Source organism: Myotis myotis, unplaced genomic scaffold (assembly GCF_014108235.1).
Source record: "Myotis myotis isolate mMyoMyo1 unplaced genomic scaffold, mMyoMyo1.p scaffold_m19_p_3, whole genome shotgun sequence".
NCBI classification, from domain to species: Eukaryota; Metazoa; Chordata; class Mammalia; order Chiroptera; family Vespertilionidae; genus Myotis; species Myotis myotis.
Genome location: NW_023416335.1, coordinates 124,356,135 through 124,378,864, shown reverse-complemented (window position 1 = coordinate 124,378,864; position 22,730 = coordinate 124,356,135). Strand labels below are relative to the sequence as shown.

At 40.8% G+C, this 22,730-nt stretch overlaps 1 protein-coding gene across 5 annotated transcripts in view; it reads right to left on the bottom strand.

The window, feature by feature from the left end:
* Positions 1-22,730, bottom strand: part of CEP83 (centrosomal protein 83) — a 127,691-nt gene that overhangs the window by 85,480 nt on the left and 19,481 nt on the right. For 3 of the 5 annotated variants that reach the window (XM_036301583.1, XM_036301581.1, XM_036301586.1), the window contains exon 2: positions 399-676. The exons of 1 other annotated variant lie outside the window; for it this stretch is intronic. In XM_036301583.1, the coding sequence (XP_036157476.1) occupies positions 399-571 (173 nt within the window). In that variant the 5' untranslated portion in view covers positions 572-676. Of the gene's footprint in view, positions 1-398; positions 677-902; positions 999-22,730 lie in introns of those variants that run through there. One more of the 5 variants, XM_036301582.1, reaches the window with a different exon arrangement.

The window sequence follows — 22,730 nt, the reverse complement described above, 5'->3', positions numbered from 1 at the left end:
AAAAAAAAAATCAGGAGAAAAAATTATCCTCAGGTGAGGATTTAAAAAAACAATACTACAAATATCGTTTTCTTTATAGAGTTTCATTTAATTATTAATGCAGTAGTTTCTGAAAGCAATTTTACTTTGAGGGGGAAAAAACAATTTAGCCACACAGATACATTTAATTATATATGTCTTAGCTACTTTCAAAACAAGACTTTTACAAATTCATAACACAACTTGATACCATACTTAGTTTTGCATAAAGAAATTTTAAAGCAAAAATTTTACTGTATTGAAGTTTTAAGTGCATATACTGTAAAAAGCTAAAATTATACTGTATGTTCCAGAGCAAACATTCAAAAAATATTTTTTTTTCAATGCAAGGCCCTCATCTCCAAATTGAAGTATTTTACCTGTTGTGTTCAGTTTTCAGAGTCTGATAATTACTTTTATGTTGTTCACATCGTACTCTTTCTTCAATTAACATATTTTGTAATGCACGGTCAGAATCTGTCAGCCCACTGTCTCCACCAGGAGGACAAATGGTGGGAAGAGTGTTCATATTGGTAGGTAAGCTGACAACCATGTAAAAATAAGTACTGGCTTCCTTATTGTCTTCGTGTTTTTTTTTTTCAAGATTATTTTACACTTCCTTCTTGCAAAGACAGAATCTTGGGAGGCCAAATTATACCTACACAGAGAAATAAACTTAATTAATAATCAGTGAACTCATTCAGTGTTATATTTTTTATCACATTCTTCTTCTTATCATTTCTATAATAAACCTGACTTTCAGATTTTCAACTGTTCAAAAATAAACTTGAATAATATCTTAACAAATTTTCTTCACATCCACCCAAGTTTCTGTGACCATTAAGGTCACAGCTTCAAGTATTAACATAACTAGAAGTACTGACCTTTCCAATTTAGGTATACTTCTGGAGTCAGATGTTTCCTAAAGTTACTGTCTTAAACTTCAAGGGTGGATCCTGAAGCAAAATCCATACCCTAACCTAAAATCAGGGGAAACACCACTTGAAACTTGTTAAGTAGCTGGGGAGAATCACAGTCTTCAAAAAGATGGCCTTCAGTACATTACTGTTAGTGTGTTTAATGCTGCAAAGAGTCTTTTGACACAAGGTGAGCTGCAGATTCAGATGCAGAATCAGTCAACACATAAACAGTGATCACCACCTACAAGTTACGCACAGTGCTAAGAAAAGGAATATAAATCACCTCAGTAATCCCCAAAAGCACTGACTCAGGATTATGAAACAACTAAATGTCTGTTTTATGGGAAAGTAAAAAATAATGACAGTGTATTCTTCCTATAAATAATTAAAATAAATATTTTAATCAAAATAATTCGGTCCCTTTAAAATTTATTAATCTTTCACAAACCTAATATGCTAAGTGTCCGACCATTCATTTGACTGTTCGACCAGTCCTATGATACGAACTGACCACCAGGGGGCAGATGCTCCAATCATTAGGTTAGTTTGCTGCTGGGGTCTGGCCAACTGGAACTGGGCGAGATGGGCTGGACATATCCTGGAGCCAATTTCCAGTGGTCCCTCCCCACCTCAAAATATTTATTCTAATTAATATCCTTTCAATGTGCACGAATTCGTGCACCCGGCTTCTAGTTATTTATATAAATACTAGAGGCCCGGTGCACAAAAATTTGTGCACTCGAGGGGGAGGAGAGGTCCCTCAGCCTGGCCTGTGCCTTGTCGCAGTCTGGGACCCCTCAGGAGATAACGACCTGCTGGCTTAGGCCTGCTCCCGGGTGGCAGAGGGCAGTCCCAATCCCTAAGTGCAGCCCCTGGTCGGGCTCAGAGCAGGGCTGATTGGGGAGTTGGGGCGCCGCCCCCTGTCATGCACAGAGCAGGGCGGATCGGGAGGTTGCGATGCCACGCTCACTCACGCTCACGGTAGGGCCGATTGGGGGGTTAGGGCACCGCCCCCAGTCACACTCAAGGCAGGGTCGATGGGGAGGTTGCGGCGCCACCCCGTCACGCACAGAGCAGGGCCGATCAGGGGGCTGAGGAGCTCCCCCCGTCACTCACAGAGTAGGGCTGATAGGGTAGTTGGGGCACCGCCCCCTGACACACAAAGAGCAGGGCGGATCAGGGGGTTGGGACGCCGCACCCTGTCACACTCAGGGCAGGGCAGATGGGGAGGTTATGGCTCTACCCCGTCACACACAGAGCAGGGCCCGTGGGGGGCGGTTGGGGCGCCGCCCTCTAACACCCACAGAGCAGGGCCAATCAGGGGGTTGGGGTGCCGCCACTCTCACACTCAGGGCAGGGCCAATGGGGAGGTTATGGCTCTACCACGTAACACACAAAGCAGAGCCCATGGGGGGGGGGGGGGTTGGGGGCGCCGCACCCTGTCACACACAGAGCAGGGCTGATCAGGGGGTTGGGGCGCCGCACCCTGTCACACACAGAGCCGCAGGGCGATCAGGGGGTTGGGGAGCTCCCTCCTATCAGGAACAGAGAAGGGCTGATCAGGGGGTTGGGGCACCTTCCCCTGTCATGAACAGAGCAGGGCGGATAGGGAGGTTGTGGCCCCGCCCCCTGTCACACACAGAGCTGCAGGGCGATCAGGGGGTTTGGGCACTGCCCCCTGTCACACTGATCCCGGTGCCAGGAGGCCTTGCGGCTCCGCTGATCCCGGTGCTGGGAGGCATATTACCCTTTTACTATATAGGATAGAGGCCTGGTGCACGGGTGGGGGCCGGCTGGTTTGCCCTGAAGGGTGTCCTGGATCAGGGTGGGGGTTCCACTTGGGTGCCTGGCCAGCCTGGGTGAGGGGCTGATGGCTGTTTGCAGCTGGTCAAACACCCTTCAGAGTGGGGGTCCCCACTGGGGTGCCTGGCCAGTCTGGCTGAGGGGCTGAGGACTTTTTTCAGGCTGGTGGGTGACTGAAGCTCCCAACCGCTCCTTTTTTTCTTTTCCTTTTTATTCTGGGCCACCTTTAGCTCTGAGGCTTGGCTCTAGCTCTTAGGCCTCGGCTGGTGAAAGCAGGTATCTGGTTTGTTTGGGTTCTATAATTGTAACACTGTTGCGGTCCTGCTCACTCCAGCTTTGAGATCCCAGCTGGCTGAAAGCAGGGATCTGTGTTTGTTCTATAATTGAAACAATGTTGCGGTCCTGCTGGCTGAAGCCTGGCTCACTGAAAGCAGGTTTCCGGGGTTTTGTTTAGCTTCTATATTTGTAACAATGTTTCAAACTGCAAGCTCAGAGGACAGCAAGGCAGGCAGGGAACATTGGAGTCCTCCGTCACTGAAGCAAACAAGCCTCATGTTCGCTTCAAGCTGCCTGGCTACCGGCCGCCATCTTGGCTGGCAGTTAATTTGCATATCTCCCTGATTAGCCAATGGGAAGGGTAGCGGAGGTACGGCTAATTACCATGTTTCTCTTTTATTAGATAGGATATCCTAACAGCACCTCCCACAGTGGGGTTTTTTCAAAATTGAAGGGAAAATCAGGAACTTCACAGACAAAAAAAAAGGCTAAGGGTGTTTATCACCACCAAGCCAGCAATGCAAGAAATGCTAAGGGGACTACTGTAAAAAGGAAAAAGAAACACAGGCACAAAAAATAAAAATGGCTAAAAACAAGTAGCTATCAATAATAACCTTAAACGTCATGGCCCTAATGCTCCAATCAAAAGGCATGTAGTGGCTGAATGGATAAGAAAACATGACCCATATATATGCTGTCTATAAGAGACCCACCACAGAACAAGACACTCACACAGACTGAAAGTGGAGAAATGGAAAAATATCTTTCAGGCAAATGGAAACGAAAAAAAAGCTGTGGTAACAATCCTATCTAATAAAAGACAAATAGGCTAATTAACCGTACCTCCGACACGCTTCCCATTGGCTAATCAGGGGGATATGCAAATTAACTGCCAACCAAAATGGCAGCCAGCAGCCACACAGCTGAAGCGAACAGGAGGCTTCCTTGCTCCAGTGATGAAGGAAGCCAAGGTTTCCCGCCTGCGCGGCGGGGCTCTGAGCTGCACTTTAAGCAACAATGTTGCAATTATAGAAGCTAAACAAACCTCAGCTACCTGCTTTCACCAGCGGAGGCCTCAGAGCTGGAGCTCTCAGCTCCAATGTCAGCTATAGAAGGTAAATAAATCCCAGAATAAAAAAATAAAAGAAAAAAAGGAGAGATTGGGAGGTTCCGTCACACGCCAGCCTGAAAACGGCCCTCATCCCCTCACCCAGGCTAGCCAGGCACCCCAGTGGGGACCCCCACCCTAAAGGGGGTGTGATCAGCTGAAAACAGCCATCAGCCCCTCACCCAGGCTGGCCAGACACCCAAACAGGACCCCCACCCTGATCCGGGACACCCTTCAGGGCAAACCAGCCGGACCCCACCCGTACACCAGGCCTCTATCCTATATAGTAAAAGGGTAACATGCAAACTGACCCTAACAGCAGAAAGACTGGGAATGACTGGTCACTATGATACACACTGACCACCAGGGGGCAGATGCTCAATGCAAGAAGCTGCCCTCTGATGGTCAGGGCGCTCTCACATGGGGAGCTCTGCTCAGCCACAAGCCAGGCTGACGGCTGCCAGTACAGCAGTGGTGGTGGGAGCCTTTCCTGCCTCCTCAGCAGTGGTAAGGATGTCCACCTGCAGTTTAGACCTGCTCCCCGCTGGCAAGTGGACATCCCCCAAGGGCTGCCGGGCTGCCAGAGGGATGTCTGATTGCCATCTTAGGCCCAATCCCCCGGGGAGCAGGCCTAAGCCAGCAAGTGGTCACCCCCGAGGGGTCCCAGCCTGCGAGAGGACACAGGCCAGGCTGAGGGACAACCCCCCCCTCAGAGTACACAAATTTTTGTGCACCGGGCCTACAGTAGTGATATATGACAAAATAGAGTGAAGGCCATAACAAGAGAAAAGAAAGGCCACTTCTTAATACTAAAGGGATCTAAACAACATAATATAATTCTGGTAAACATATATGCACCCAATACAAGAGCACCCAAATAAATAAAAAAAACGTCTGGAAGATATCAAGGCAGAGATCGGCAGCAATACGATCATAGTAGCGGACTTTATTTTTTATTTTTTAAAACAAATTATTATTGTTCAGATTACTACAGTTGTTCCTCTTTTTCCCCCCTCATAGCTCCCCTCCACCTGGTTCCCACCCCACCCCCTGCCCTTACCCCCACCACTGTCCTCATCCATAGGTGTAAGATTTTTGTCCAATCTCTTCCAGCACCCCCCACACCCCTTTCCCTCCGAGAATTGTCAGTCCACTCCCTTTCTATGCCCGATTCTATTATATTCACCAGTTTATTGACTTAATTTTTAGATACACTTGTTGATGGATATCTATTTGTTGTCACTTTGCTGTTCATAATTTTTATCTTTACCTTTTCATGCTTCTTCCTCTTCTTAAAGAATATCCTTCAGCATTTCATATAATCCTGGTTTAGTGGTGGTGAACTCCTTTAGCTTTTTCTTATCTGTGAAGCTCTTTATCTGACCATCAATTCTACAGTATAGCTTTGCTGGGTAGAGTAATCTTGGTTGTAGGTTCTTGCTATTCATCACTTTGAAGATTTCTTGCCACTCCCTTCTGGCCTGCATGGTTTCTGTTGAGAAATCAGGTGAGAGTCGTATGGGTACTCCCTTGTAGGTAACTAACTGTTTTTCTCTTGCTGCTTTTAAGATTCTCTTTTTGTCTTTAGCCCTTGGCATTTTAATTATGATGTGTCTTGGTGTGGTCCTCTTTGGACTCCTTCTGTATGGGGTTCTCTTTGCTTCCTGGACTTGTAAGTGAATTTCTTTTACCAGGTAGGGGAAGTTTTCTGTCATTATTTCTTCAAATAGGTTTTCAATATCTTGCTCTCTCTCTTCTTCTGGCACCCCCATAATTCGGATGTTGGTATGTTTAAAGTTGTCCCAGAGGCTCCTTACACTATCTTCATATTTTTGGATTCTTTTTTCTTTTTGCTTTTCAGGATGGGTGTTTTTTGCTTATTTCAAATCTTTGACTTGATTCATGGGATCCTCTACTCTGCTGTTGGACCTCTGTATATTATTCTTAATTTCCGTGTATTTTTAATTTCTGACTGGTCCTTTTCCATTTTTTTTTTTTTTTTTGGCATTCTCATTAAGATCTTTGAAAGTCTCAATAAGTTCCTCAGAGTTTTGTAGAAGATCCTTGAGAAACCTTATACCTGTGGTTTTGAACTCTATGTCCAGTAATTTGCTTTCCTCCATTTCTTTCATTTGTGACATGTTTCTTTGTCTCCGCATTTTGACTGACTGCAAGGACCCACTGTGTCTATAGTGGAAGAACTGCTGTGCTGGAGACACCCGTATGGGGTAGGACTTGCTTCAGTGGGGCTTTGGTGCTCACTGAGTCTGCCTCTTGAGTGTGTCCCTTATGGATGTGAGGAGTTGAAATCTGGTATCTGACCACTGGGTAACCTGGCTCCTGGATCTCCAAGTCAACCACTGTGTGAGTCCACCCAGCAGGAGCTACAGCGATATCAGCAGAGTTCTCCTCTTTGTTTGGGGTATGGAAGTTTTGGAGCTCTCTGACCCAGCTGCAGTTTGTTAGGTTAATTTGCAAAAGGGCAGGCGGTTCCTTTGCCCTGCTTGGGTGGGGATGTAAATTGAGTGGGGTGAGGTCTCAGAGAATCACCAGGGCGGAGCAAGGAGCAATGGCTGTCGTCAGCCATCTCCGCGACTCCTCGCGAGTCCTCACGTCTCTGAGTCTCTGCGTCCCCGCGTCCCGCGCCCCCACAGTAACAATGATCCCTGCAAGCAGTTCTGCGAGAAAGCCACCCTCACTTTCCGACTCGCAGCAAGAAAGTCCAGTTTCTCCCCGTAGAAGTCTGGGTCCCCAGAGTCTCGCCATAAACAAGTACAGTGCATTCGAGAGCTTGTATCCCCTTCCGATTGAAAAAATAACGTGCACCCAGGTGCAGCCCACCTCGCATGCATCTCTGTACCTCTGCTCTTGGTACCTCTGCACTTCCTACCCAGTCTCAATGCATTTTTTTCTTTCCTTCTAGTTATAGAACTTCCACTTGGCCAGCATTCCCGTGGTTCTGGGTGATACATGTTTTGTCTTTTAGTTTTAATATTAATGTGGTTGGGAAGGGCAGCACATTCAGGTTTATACCTTATACTGCCATCTTGGTTCTCTCAGTAGTGGACTTTAATATCCCACTGACATCACTGGATAAATACTCTAGGCAAAAAATCAACAAACAAACAACAATCCTAAATGACTAACTAAATCAGATGGACTTAACTGACACCTTTAGAACATTTCACTCCAAAGGTACAGTATATACATTCTTTTCAAATGAACATGCAACATTTTCAAAGATAGACCATATATTGGGTCACAGGCAAAGTCTCTCCAAATTCAAGAAGATTGAAATCATATCAGGCATCTCCTCAGACCACAATGGCATAATATTAGAAATCAACTACAATAAAAACAATCAAAATAATTCAAACACTTGGAGGATGAATAGCATGCTATTAAACAATGACTGTGTTACCAAAGATATTAAAGAAGAAGTTTAAAACATCCTGGATACAAATGACAATGAAAACACCACAATCCAAAATGTATGGGACACAGTGAAAGCATTCCTGAGAGTGAAGTTCATGGCATTACAGTCCTACCTAAAAAAAAAAAAAAAAAAAAAAAAAAAAAAAAAAAAAAAAAAAACAGAAGAAGAAAGAAAAAAGAAAAACTGGTAATAAATTATCTAACTCTACAACTTAAAGAATTAGAGAGCAATAAGAAAAGCCCAGAGTGAGCAGAAGGAAGAAGACAATAGAGATCAGAGTAAAAATAAATGACATAGAGAACAAAAAAAACAATACAAAAGATCAATGAAACCAAGAGCTGGTTCTTTAAAAGGATAAACAAGATTGATGAACCTCTAGCTAGGCTCACCAAGAAGCAAATAAAATCAGAAATGAAAGAGGTGAAATCACAACAGACCCCACAAAAACACAAAAGATTGTAAAAAAAAAAAAACAACAAAAAAAAAACTATGAACAACTCTACTCCAACAAACTAAACAACCTAGAGGAAATGGACATATTCCTAGAAAAATACAAACTTCCAAAACTCAATTAAGAAGAATCAAAAAATCTCAGCAGGCCGATAACTAAGGAGGAAACTGAAGCAGTCATCAAAAAGCTTCCAGCAAACAAAAACCTAGGCCATATGGCTTCACAGGAGAGTTTTACCAAACATTCCAAGAACTAAAATCCATCCTTCCAGACTATTTCAAAAAATTCAAGAGGAAGGTACACTTCCAAGCTCTTTCTATGAAGCCAGCATTACCCCAATCCCAAAACCAGATAAAGACACCACAAAGTAAGAGAATTAGAGAATTAGCAATATCCCTGATGAACATAGATGCTAAAATTCTAGGAAATTGGATCCAGCATTACATTAGAAAGATCATACGCCATGACCAAGTGGGATTTATTCCAGGGATGCAAGGCTGGTACAATATCTGCAAATCAATAAATGTGATACATTGTGGGAAACTGATATAGGGTTAAGCCTCGGACTGACCTGCTGGCAAAGTCACAAACAAGTCCTAGCTTAAAGGGCACAGTCCTCTTAGCATAATTAGGCTTGACTTTATAATACTCCCTAGATCTTATCTGGGAATCTAATGGGCTGAGGAAGTGCAGGAAGTATAAGCATGGTGCAAACAAGTGAAACTCACAAGAACAAAAACAAGTGAAACTCACAAGAAAAGTGTAACTTTGGTAACCACTACCTTGTTTACCTCTCACTATAAAAAGCTTGGTGAGGCCTGAGCACAGTGGAAGTCCTTCCTCTTGAGTTGGACTCGCTGGCCTGGTCCCCCAATATACCCAAATTATCTTGTGTCTTTTCTTTTTCATTTGTTGTGCGGCTCCTCTTCCAGACCCGAACCCTGAACCACGCAGGATGTGGAGGGAAACACTTACGACAATACATCACATAAACAAACTAAGGGATAAAAATCACATAATCATATCAATCAATGCAGAAAAGGCATTTGACAAAATCCAACACCCTTTCCTGATAAGAATTCTCAGCAAATTGGGAATAGAGGGATCATACCTCAACATAACAAAAGCCTTGTATGACAAACCTACAGCCAACTCAATGGGCAAAAACTAAAATCATTTTCCCTAAGAACAGGAACAAGACAAGGATGCCCATTTTCACCACTCCTGTTTGACATTGTACTGGAAGTGCTAGCCATAGTAATCAGACAAGAAGAAGAAATAAAAGGCATCCAAATTGGAAAAGAAGTAAAACTGTCATTATTTGCAGATGACATAATATTGTATATAGAAAACTCTAAAGACTCCAGCAAAAAACTACTAGAACTAATAAATGAATTCAGCAATGTAGCAGGATACAAAATTAACACCCAGAAATCTATGGCTTTTTTATACACTAACAATGAACTCTCAGAAAGAGAAACTAAAAAGACAATCCCATTCACCATTGCAACAAAAATATTAAGATACCTAGGAATAAATTTAACCAAGGAGGTAAAGGACCTATACTCAGAAAATTACAGGACACTGATAAAAGAGATAGAGGAAGACATAAACAAATAGAAGAATATACCGTGTTCATGGATTGGTAGAATCAACATCATTAAAATGTCCATACTACCCAAAGCAATCTACAGATTCAATGCAATACATATTAAAATACCAATGGCATACTTAAAAGACCTAGAACAAACTCTCCAAAAATTCATCTGGAATAAAAAAAGACCCCAAATAGCTGCAGCAATCTTGGAAAAGAAGAACAAAGTTGAAGGGATCACAATACCAGATATCAAGCTATACTACAAAGCCACTGTTCTCAAAACTGCCTGGTACTGGCACCAGAACAGACATATAGAACAATGGAACAGAACACAGAGCCCAGAGTTCAACCCAAGCCATTATGCTCAATTAATATTTGACAAAGGAGGCAAGAGCATACAAAGAAGTCAAGACAGTCTCTTCAATAAATGGTGCTAGGAAAACTGGTCAGATACATGCAAAAACATGAAACTAGACCACCAATTTACACCATACACAAAAATAAGCTCAAAATGGATAAAGGACTCAAACATAAGACAGGAAACCATAAAAAGTCTAGAAGAAGCTATAGGCAGCAAAATAGCAGACATTTGTTATAGCAATATCTTTACCGATCCAGCTCCTAGGGCAAGAGAGATTAAGGAGAAAATAAACAAATGGGACTACATCAAAATAAAAACCTCCTGCACAGCAAAGGAAACCATCAACCAAACAACAAGAAAGCCATTGCATGGGAGAACATATTTGCCAATGTTATCACCAATAAGGGTTTAATCTCCAACATTTATAGGGGACTCATACAACTTAACAAAAAGAAGATAAACAATCCAATCAAAAAATGGGCAAAGGACCTAAATAGAAACTGTTCAAAAGAAGACATACAGAAGGCCAAGAGACACAGAAAAACACGCTCAAAGTCACTAATCATCTGAGAGATGAAAATCAAAACAACAATGAGGTACCAACTCACACCTGTCAGAATGGCTATCATCAACAAATCAACAAATGACAAGTGCTGGAGAGGATGTGGAGAAAAAGGAACACTCGTGCACTTCTGGTGGGAATGCAGACTGGTGCAGCCGCTGTGGAAAACATGTTGGCATTTCCTCAAAAAATTAAAAAAGGAACTTCCATTTGACCCAGTAATCCCACTTCTAGGAATATATCTCAAGAAAAGAGAAACACCAATCAGAAAGGATGTATGCACCCCTATCTTCACAGCAGCACAATTTAGAATAGCTAAGATTTGGAAACAGCTAAGAACCTATCAGCAGATGAGTGGATTAGAAAACTGTTGTACATCTACACAATGGAATACTATGCTGCAGTAAAAAAGAAGGAATTCTTACCATTTGCAACAGCGTGGATGGAACTGGAGAGCATTATACTAAGCGAAATAAGCCAATCAGAGAAAGATAAATATTACATTATCTCACTCATTTGTGGAATATAATGAGCAACATAAACTGATGAACAAAAATAGAACCAGAGTCATAGAAGCATCAAACAGACTGTCCAACCTATGAAGGAAGGCAGGTGGTGAAGGGTAAGAGATCAACCAAAGGATTTGTATGCATGCATATGAGCATAACCAATGGACACAGACAGGGTGGGGGTGGCTGAAGAGTGGTCAATGAGGGAAAAAGGAGCCTTATGTAATACTTTTAAACAATAAAGAATTTAAATTTTAAAAATGTAAAAAGTTAAAAAGAAACGGAAAAAAATGTGGCAATCAGGCCAGGAGGGGAGGGCAGTTTGGGGAGAGCAGGCGAGTGGGGGGTGCTGTTGGGGGAGATCAGGCCAGCAGGGGGGGTGCAGTTGGGGGCAATCAGGACAGCAGGGGGAGCAGTTGGGGGAATGTCAAGGGGGAGAAAAAAGGAGACACGTGTAATACTCTTTGTAATACTTTAAGAAATAAAAAAAAAAACAAAACAGGAGGATAGCTTAAGGGAATTGTGGGACAATGTGAAACATAAAAATATTAGAATAGCAGGTGTGCCAGAAGAGGCAAAAAGGGAGAAAGGAATAGAGAAGGTGTTTAAAGAAATAATGATAGAAAACTTCCCTAACCTGGTAAAGGAAAAAGTCACACAAGTTCAAGAGGCACAGAGAACCCCAAACAAGAAGAACCCAAACAGACCTGTGCCCAGACACATCATAATTAAAATGCCAAAAATTAAAGACAAAGAGAAAATCTTAAAGGTAACAAGAGAAAAGAAAACTGTTTCCTACAAAGCAGTTCTCATAAGGCTGACACCTGCTTTCTTATCAGAATCTCTACAGGCCAGAAGGGAATGGCATGAAGTACTCAAGGTGATGGAATGCAAGGCTCTGGGACCAAGATTACTATATCCAGCAAGGCTATCATTCAAAGTAGACAGTCAAATAAAGAGCTTCCCAGACAAAAAAAAAAAAAAAAATGGCTAAAGGAGTTCATAGCCACCAAGCCAGCATTACAAGAAATGCTAAAGGGATTGTAAGGGATTGCTGAGAAGAAGAAACAGAGAGAGAAACCTAACCATACAGAATTAAAATGGCTATAAATAAGTACCTCTCAATAATAACTCTAAATGTAAATGGATTAAATGCTCCAATCAAAAGTCGTAGGGTAGCTGAATGGATACAAAAACATGACCCAACTATATGCTGTCTACAAGAGACCCACCGCAAAACAAAAGACACACACAGGATGACAGTGAAGGGATGGAAAAAAATTTTCCACTCAAGTGGAAAAGAAAAAAAAGCTGGAGTAGCAATATTCATATCTGACAAAATAGACTTTAAAATGAAGGTCTTCACAAGAGACAACAAAGGTCACTACATAATACTAAAGGGATCGATCCAACAAGAGGATATAACCCTGGTAAACATTCATGCAACCAATATAGATGCACCTAAATGTATAAAAAAAACTTCTAGAGGACTTTAACAGAGAGATTGACAACAATACAGTCATATTAAGGGACTTTAACTCCCCTCTGACTTCCCTGGACAGATCTTCCAGAAAAAAACTTAACAAGGAAACAGAGACTTTAAAGGACACACTGGATCGGATGAATTTGGTAGACATTTATGGAACACTAGAGGCCTGGTGCACAAATTCGTGCACCAGTGGGGTCCCTCAGTCTGGCCTGTGGGATTGGGCCAAAACCAGCTCTCCAACATCCCAAGGGGTCCCAGATTGCGAAAGGGTGCAGGCCAGACTGAGGGATCCCACTGATGCACATTCAGGGAAGGGGAGGGATGCGGGAGGTTAGCCAGCTGGGGAGGGACCACAGGAAGGCTCCAGAGGGTGTCTGGCCCATCTTGCTCAGTCCTGATTGGTCGGACCCCAGCAGCAAGCTAACCTACTGGTTGGAGAGTCTGCTCCTTGGTGATCAGTGCATGTCATAGCGAGCAGTTGAGCTGCCTTAGCATATCATTAGCATATTACGCTTTGATTGATTGAACGGCTGGCCAGACACTTAGCATATTATGCTTTTATTATATAGGATTTCACCCAATGCAGCAGAATATACATTCTTCTCAAGCTCACATGGTTCATTCACAAAAATATAGAGTTTACTCAAAAAATTAAAAATGGAACTCCCATTGGACCCAATAATCCCACTTCTAGGAATATATCCCAAGAAATCATCAGAAAGGATATATGCACCCCTCTGTTCATAGCAGCACAATTTACAATAGCTAAGATTTGGAAACAAGCCTAAGTGCCCATCAGCTGATGAGTGGATTAGAAAACTGTGGTACATCTACACAATGGAATACTACACTGCAGTAAAAAAGAAAGAACTCTTACCACTTGCAACAGTATGGATGGACCTGGCGAGCATCATGCTAAGCGAAATAAGTCAGTCAGAGAAAGATAAATACCACATAATCTCACTCATTTGTGGAATATAATGAACAGCATAAATGGATAAGCAAAAATAGAGCCAGAGGGCGGAAAAAATACTAGAATATAATAGAAGTAATCCTGTTATTTGCAGATTTTTATTATTTCCTACAACTTTTGTGATATTATACTGTTAGTACAAAACTATTATACTTAAAATCCTTCCATTCTTGAAATATTAATGTTTATTGCATATAATATTATTATATGTAAGATCATTTTTCTTGAATAATTGGTGTTTATTGCATGTAACATTATCATATTTAAAATCGGTTTTTTAGGTATTAATGTTTATTGCATGTAATAGTATTATATTTGAGATAGTTTTTCTTGAAATATTAAGGTTTATTGCATGTAACATTATACTTAAAATTGTTTTTCTTGAAATAAAAAAACTGAAAAATAAATTAAATAAATAAAAACAACATTAAAAGTCTAAAGAGAACCTACATCAGGCTTTTTCACTTATAAACAAAACATTAAAAATGAATTTCTTTAAAATCCAGAGAGAATCCTCTACTACTCACCCAAACAGCCTTTGCATGGCCATTCAGGATGTCGTGTATACAAAAAAAATGTCACAACTTGACAACCCGCCAAACCTGAAGTGCAGCTAGGAGCCAACCCTTCAAAGCCCTGGTAAGGTGCCAGGCCTCATAATTGTGATTTAGAAAGAAAGAGGAGGGCAAGGAAAGAGGAAGGAAAAGAGATATGTATTAAAATGGTTAGCAATCAAACACTAAGCACTCTGAATTAAAATGTTATTCTATTCTCATAATTGCACTGTCTGCCTCCACACAGCTATTCACACAAAAGAATTCTGAAAAGTAGACTATAGTAACCAGTCAACCTCAAAATAAATTATAAAAGTCTCTGAAAAGTTGATCTGAACAACAAAGACAACTCTTGCTCAAACCATACCTCAAGTTCACTGTAATGTTTCTTAGTGTAGGCTCTATTACATATAACACGGGGACTTTCCAAAAGATTTATGAATATTTAATATCTCTGTGAAAATTGTAGCGTATTCTTTGCTCACAGTCCCATATTTCTCCTGAAATAGAAAAAGCTACCACATGGATCCTAACACAAAATGAAGGTTGACTGTGTTTTAAATAAATCCTGGTTTATATTTATTACCATGAGATTTGTGTCTTCGTCTGAAAAGTTAAACTTTAAAAATTTGATAAAAGTTCACCTGATTTTTTTTTTTTTTTGGTTAATCCTCACTAGAGAATATTTTTCCCATTGATTTCTAGACAAAGTGGGAGGGAGAGGCACACACATAAAAGAGACACCATAGATTGGTTGCGTACCGAATAGGCCCTAGGGCCCGTGATAGAACCTACAACTCAGGGATGTGCCCTTGAGTCGAATCAAAACTGAGACACTTCAGTCCTTGGGTCAACACTAACCTCTGAGCCACACAGGCAGGGCTCACTTGATATTTTTACTGGAGTTAACATAGCATTCTTTTTTTCATCTTTAATAATATGCCAGAAAGAAAGTATAAAATTTTCAGAGCCAGAAGAGGAAGAGAAATACAATTCATTCTCAGGGTTAATTTTAAAACTAACTAACTAACTATATATATATACACACACACACACACACACATACACACACACACACACACATATATATATATATATAGATATAGATATAGATATCTATATCTATATCTATATATAGATATCTATATATAGATATCTATATATAGATATCTATATCTATATATATATATATATCTATATCTATATATATATATATGTATACACACACACACACACATCATTAAGTATTTATTGAGGGGCTACTATACCATATTTACTGAATGGTCCAATTATACTAGGAGGGCTTTGAAGCAGATTCCGAAATACATAGACCACCACATCAAGCAGACTTCAGAGCAAGGAAGTGTCTGCCCATAATCAGAGTATTAAGGACATATTCTCGGGTACAGGAACTCAAGCAGTTCATAGTGGTCAGTAAAACATACATGTGAACCAACAATTGCTGACTGAACAAGAATAAAAGTACTATTCATGAAATATTTTTCATACTTCAAAATATTTTTACTATGTGGATATACTACTTATTAAAAATGATAAATGAATTCAGAAAGTTTTAAAACTAAAAAGCATTGTAATATGTTTATAAGTAATATGGACACAAGAGAGGAATATTTCTGCTAGAGAAGCTGTCAGGGAAGACTTCACAAAGAAGGTAATCCAACGAAAGGGACGCAGGGAAGAAACATCAAGTACAAAGGCATGGAAGGAAAAGAACACTGCAGGTAGGGGTTGGAGTGGAGTTAGCAGATCAGCCTATAGAGGTAGGGAAGGGTCTTAAAGGCAATGTGCAGAACACTGGAGTGTATCCTGGGGTTCAGGAGAACCAATGAAAGGTTTTAAGCGTGAGGGTGAATTTGTACCTCAGAAAAATAACTAGGTTATCCAAGGTGAGGAAAATAGATTGGGGAAGTGAAAGGGGAGTGGGTGAGAGAGAAAGAGAAAAGAAGATCAAAAGTAGAGTGCTACATCTATACAATGGAATACTACACTGCTGTAAAAAAGGAGGAATTCTTATCATTTGCAACAGCATGGATAGAACTGGAGAGCATTATGCTAAGCGAAATAAGCCAGTCAGAGAAAGATAAATATCACATGATCTCACTCATTTGTGGAATATAATGAACAACATAAACTGATGAACAAAAATAGAACCAGAGTCATAGAAGCATCAAACAGACTGTCCTCTAACCTATCAGGGAAGGCGGGGGGTGAGGGGGCAAGAGATCAACAAAAGGACCTATATGCATACAAATCAGTAGGGGGGGTGAGGGCATGTGCTGGGGGGTGGGAGGGGCAGGGGAGAGGTCAATGGGGGGAAAAGGAGACTCATGTAATACTTTAAACAATAAACAATAAAGAATTTAAATTTTAAAAAAAGTAGAGATAAAGAGATTAAAAGCCCAGGAAAGTAATGATGAAGGCCTGAATTAAAATAGTGGCAGCAGGTAGTCAACACGGAACAGTCTTAAAATGAATTTGGAGGCTGAAGTAACAGGAGTTATTAGTTTAATACTGATACCCTTATCCCTCAAAAAAAAAAAAAAAAAAAGATAGAAACCATTATAATGTTGTCACTAGTTAAAAGACCAACCGGGAAACCAGGACCGTTTTTAAAAAGGAAAATAGAATCCAGTTAAAATAGAAGAAAGGCTTTTTTAAAGATTGCAATTACTTCAAGCACTAACCCTCCATATGAATAAAGGCTCAAGCACAGGACCTTTGCAAAAGCATCTTGGTAAATACAAATAGTATTAATGTAAAACACTCTAAATATCTACCTTTCTCCCACAGGAATTTTATCAGCAAAGGGGTAAACACTAAAGCTGGTTCTGTCAAGAACAAAGACATAAAATAAGTATTTTGTTCCTTAGATGTCCACCTGCTTTTACTCCTCATTCTTTCCTTCAAACAATCATTTCTATAGCACACACTCAAGAAATTTGTGGGTGGAAAGCATGTTTTTACAAAAATATGAGACCTCAAGAAATGAGCTACTTTATTTTTTCTTTTAATGCAAGAGATACATAATATATCTTAAGATAATTGCAAAATACAACAAATCTAAAACAAAAAAAAAGGACTTAAAAACACAAGAAAATGTAAAAATTGGTGTTGCACATGTTTACATGGAAATTCTTTTTATAGGTTACAATGACACCTTGTGGTAAGACTTTTTAAAGTATATGTTATCTTGAAAAATACTTTTTAAACTTTTTTATTGATTTTTAGAGAGAGGAAGGGAGAGAAACATTGATTTGTTGTTCCACTTATGTGGTTGATTTTTGTATGTGTCCTGAATATTTTTACAGAAGAGATATAGTAAAACTGTTTTAGCTACTAGGAAAGAACAAAACCACAGTGTTGAGATGGTATGAACATATACAACAATCTATTTGGAAAACTAAGGGCAAAAAAAATCACACTTTAAAAAAATGTCACAATATCAGATAGGCAAAAGCACTTTACTAACTGTAAATATAAAGTACACTATTCCCTTCACTTGAGCTAAAATTGTAAGTATTTTTAAATGATGCAAAAAGAGGCTACTTTTGTAATCTGGGGCAAAATTTATAACGTTGGCAATCCCTTTACATGGGAATACTGATGCATGGCTTATAAACTATAAAAGTAATTTGATGTCATTATTTCTTACCAATTAAACAACAGATAATGCAGATATCCCCCACTTTTCAAACGCTTGCTTTATACCACTTTGCTTTTACGAAAACCCTACATTGTTATGTGTTTTCTCTAATGGAAAGAAATCCTAAGAGGATTTTCACTTTTACAAAAAAGGCAAAAAGTGAAAGTTTCAGCATTTGTTTTGCAGTGAGGTGAATAGTTATAGAGGCGGTGAGAATGGCACTGCCAAGCCCCTTCACAAGGAACTACACTCAGCACCTCAGCATCAAGATGCCATAGATTTGACTGTGTGAACATCTGTGCTTTATTTGGGTTTATTTTGTACACCCATTAGCAAGATGTGTCCTAAGGTGATTGACTGCTTCTTCTCTTTACACCATTTCAGCTTTCACAGGAATGCTCTACTTTAGGATGAGGGGGAACCTAAATCACTTTAAATATTTCAAACTTGATTAATCTAATAATTAAGAGAATAATTTATACTTACCTTTCATTAGTAATTTACTATGTTTACTAAACTACACTAAATATTAGTAAACATACAGAAAAGTTAATGATGGACTTTGCACACAATCACCTTATGAATCTCTTTGAAATAATCTCTCTTACCATCTACAAAACCATGATCACCTCCTATCTCACTGACCTTTCTCACATCCCTTAATTGCTCCCTTTCTCCCTTACCATGAGAAATCTCTGGTCTGCTGCTCCATCTCTGTATGATAAGTCAAGTTGCCTCTCTCACAGTTTCATTTATTACATCTGAATGACATTCAGATTTATACCCATGTTCCTAACCTCTCTCCCAGCTCATAACTCCTATTCTACTCACATATCTCGCCTACAAAGGAAGCTCAACATAACAAGAATTAAGCTAATTAGCATCAAATTTTCTATATGCCTCATAAAAAAAAAAATCAATTGCCACTATCCTCCCCTTATTTCTTAGCAAATAACTCACCCACAAATTCCTGTTAGTAATAAATTATTCATCCTGTTGATTCTTCATCTATCTGCCAATTTCAACCATTCCTCTCCATTTCTAGGTCATCATCTTTTTTTTTTTAATTTCTTTATTTTTTTATTTTTTTTAATATATTTTTTATTGATTAAGATATTACATATGTCTTTGTCCCCACGTTACCCTCAACCCCCCCCCCCCCCCGCTCATGCCCTCACCCCCCCGTTGTTCGTGTCCATTGGTTAGGCCTATATGCTTGCATATAAGTCCTTTGGTTGATTTTTCCCCCTTACCCCTACCCTCCCCTACCTTCCCTCCAAGGCCCGACAGTCCAATCAATGCCTCTCCGTCTCTGGATCAGTCCTTGTTCATCAGTTTATGTTGTTCATTATATTCCACAAATGAGTGAGATCCTGTGGTATTTATCCGCTCTCCAGTTCCATCCATGCTGTGGCAAATGGTAAGAGTTCCTTTTTCTTCTTCCTCTTCTTAAAGAATACCTTTCAGCATTTCATATAATGCTGGTTTGGTGGTGATGAACTCCTTTAGCTTTTTCTTATCCGTGAAGCTCTTTATCTGACCTTCTATTCTGAATGATAGCTTTGCTGGATAAAGTAATCTTGGTTGCAGGTTCTTGCTATTCATCACTTTGAATATTTCTTGCCACTCCCTTCTGGCCTGCAAAGTTTCTGTTGAGAAATCAGCTGACAGTCTTATGGGTACTCGCTTGTTGGTAACTGACTGTCTTTCTCTTGCTGCTTTTAAGATTCTCTCTTGATCTTTTGCTCTTGGCATTTTAATTATGATGTGTCTTGGTGTGGTCCTCTTTGGATTCCTTTTGTTTGGGGTTCTCTGCGCTTCCTGGACTTGTAAGTCCATTTCTTTCACCAGGTAGGGGAAGTTTTCTGTCATTATTTCTTCAAAAAGGTTTTCAATATCTTGCCCTCTCTCTCCTTCTGGTACCCCTATAATTCTGATGTTGGTACGCTTGAAGTTGTCCCAGAGGTTCCTTACACTATCTTCATATTTTTGGAATCTCTTTTCTTTTTTCTTTTTCGGTTGGGTATTTTTTGTTTCTTTGTATTTCAAATCTTTGACTTGATTCTTGGGATCCTCTTGTCTGCTGTTGGATCTCTGTAAATTATTCTTTATTTCAGTCAGTGTATGCTTAATTTCTAGTTGGTCCTTTTTCATGTCCTCCATGGTCTCACTATACTTATTGAGGGATTCATTAAATTTATCGGCGGTTTCCATAAAATTCTTGAAAAACCTTATAAACGTGGCCTTGAACTCTATATCCAGTCATTTGCTTTCCTCCATTTCTGCCATTTGTGACCTGTTTCTTTGTCTCTGCATTTTGGCTGCTTCCCTGTGTTGATAGAGTGGCCCTGCACTCCAGGTGTCCTGTAGGGCCCAGTGGCTCAGCCTCCCCAGTTACCTGAGGTGGACACTCTTGGTGCACTCTTGGTGCCTTGGTTGTTGTAGAATCACTGGGAGGAATTGACCTCCAGGCCAACTGGCTGTGAGAATCAGCTGTGTCTGAAGTGGGAGAACTTCTGTGCTGAAGACACCCTTCTGGAGCAAGACTTGCTTCAGTGGGGCTTTGGTGCTCACTGAGTCTGCTCCCTGAGTGTGTCCCTTATGGATCTGAGGAGTTGCAATCTGGATGGTCCCCCTCTGACCCCTGGGTACAGTGGCTCCTGGATCTAAGGAGGTGCTAATTCAGCCTCTGCCTGAGGCCACACAGCAGGAGCCACGAAGAGGCTCAGCTGTGAAGCAATGCATGCCGCTGCGGGGCTTTGGGCCTTCTCTTGGAAGTTCCGGGTCTGCCTGGCTCGGCTGCAGTTAGGTACATTCACATGCAAAAGCCTCTGCCGCAGCCTGGGTGGGGCGGGGTCTCAGGGAGTCAAAGGGCGGAGAAAGCAGCTATGGCTGATTCTCCTAAGGAGTCGCGCGTCTCAGTGACCCGATAATTGCTGCAAGCACCTCTGAGGGAAAGCCGCCCTCAAGTTCGCCCGCTGCCCGACAGTCCAGCTTCTCCCCGTATGAGTCCTGGGTCCCCAGAGACTTCCCGGAAACGGAGTTCAGAGCAGTCGGGAGCTTGTGATTCAAAAAGACAGCCGCGTCCTCAGGTGCCACCCCCTTTCCGCGCGCGCACGAGCCGCCGTACCTCTGCACTTCACCTCCGCAGCTCCTCTGACTCTCAGTGTGCTTTTCTTTCCTTCTAGTTGTAGAATTTACACTCAGCCAGGCTTCCTGTTGTTCTGGATAATGTCTGCTCTGTCCTTTGCGGTATTTTTCAATTGTTGTGGGAGGCGGCAATTTCCCGGTGTTTATCTATGCTGCCATCTTAGTTTCTCTAGGTCATCATCTTCTAATTCAAAGTCTCAACTATTTTACACATGGTTTATTTTAACAGCGCTCTCTAGTGTCCCAGTGGTCTTTCTTCATCCTTACATAGCCTACAAATATCTACCAGGGCAATCTTTTCTGTACACTTTCCATCACAGTAATTCCTATTATAATCCTTCCTATTGTTTACTGGATCAAAACAAAATTTTCTCAGCCAAACTCAAAGTCCTGCATTAGCCAAACTCCCAATACAAATTAAAACATTTCATTTTGCTGGCCCATAGGATCCCTTTGCTAGAGCCAATTAGGTTTGCTTTACAGTTCCTCATACATATACTACTTATTCTTGCCTTCACAACTTTGCTCATGTAATTATGCCAAACTGAAAAATACCTTCTTAAATACTTTCTTTTTTTTTTTTTTAATTTGGAAATATAGGGGGACCAGGAGGGCAAGTCCAACTCAAGGGGAAGGACTTCCACTGCTGCCCAGGCCTCGCCAACCTTTTATTCAATCTTGGTTTGCTTTTTTTTTTTTTAATTAAATCTTTATTGCTCAGATTATTACATTAGCTACTCTTTTTTCCCACCATAACTCCCCTCCACCCAGTTCCCACCCCACCCTCCGCCCTCACTCCTTACCCACTGTCCTCATCCATAGGTGCACGATTATTGTCCAATCTCTTCCCTCACCCCCACCCCTTACCCCCCCCCAAGAATAGTCCATTCCCTTTCTATGTCCCTGATTCTATTACAATCGCCAGTTCATACTGTTCATCAAATTATCTATTCCCTTGATTTTTAGATTCACTTGTTAATAGATGTGTATTTGTTGTTCATAATTTGTATCTTTACCTTTTTCTTCTTCTTCCTCTTCTTAAAGGATACCTTTCAGCATTTCATATAATACTGGTTTGGTGGTGATGAAGTCCTTTAGCTTTTTCTTATCTGTGAAGCTCTTTATCTGGCCTTCACTTCTGAATGATAGCTTTGCTGGATAAAGTAGTCTTGGTTGTAGGTTCTTGCTATTCATCACTTTGAATATTTCTTGCCACTCCCTTTTGGCCTGCAGAGTTTCTGTTGAGAAATCAGCTCACAGTCGTATGGGTACTCCCTTGTAGGTAACTGATTTTCTTTCTCTTGCTGCTTTTAGGATTCTCTCTTTGTCTTTTGCTCTTGGCATTTTAATTATGATGTGTCTTGGTGTGGTCCTCTTTGGATTCCTTTTGTTTGGGGTTCTCTGCGCTTCCTGGACTTGTAAGTCTATTTCTTTGACCAGGTAGGGGAAGTTTTCTGTCATTATTTCTTCAAATAGGTTTTCAATATCTTGCTCTCTCTCTTCTTCTGGCACCCCTATAATTCTGATGTTGGTACGCTTGAAGCTGTCCCAGAGGCTCCTTACACTATCTTTGTATTTTTGGATTCTTTTTTCATTTTGCTTTTCCGGTTGGGTGTTTTTTGTTTCTTTGTATTTCAAATCTTTGACTTGATTCTTGCGATCCTCCGGTCTGTTGTTGGGAGTCTGTATGATGTTCTTTATTTCAGTCAGTGTATGCTTAATTTCTAGTTGGTCCTTTATCACAACATCGAGGGTCTCATTGGATTTCTTGAGGATCTCACTACATTTATCGGCGGTCTCACCAGTCTTCTTGAAGATCTCACTACATTTATCGGCGGTCTCACCAGTCTTCACTTGAT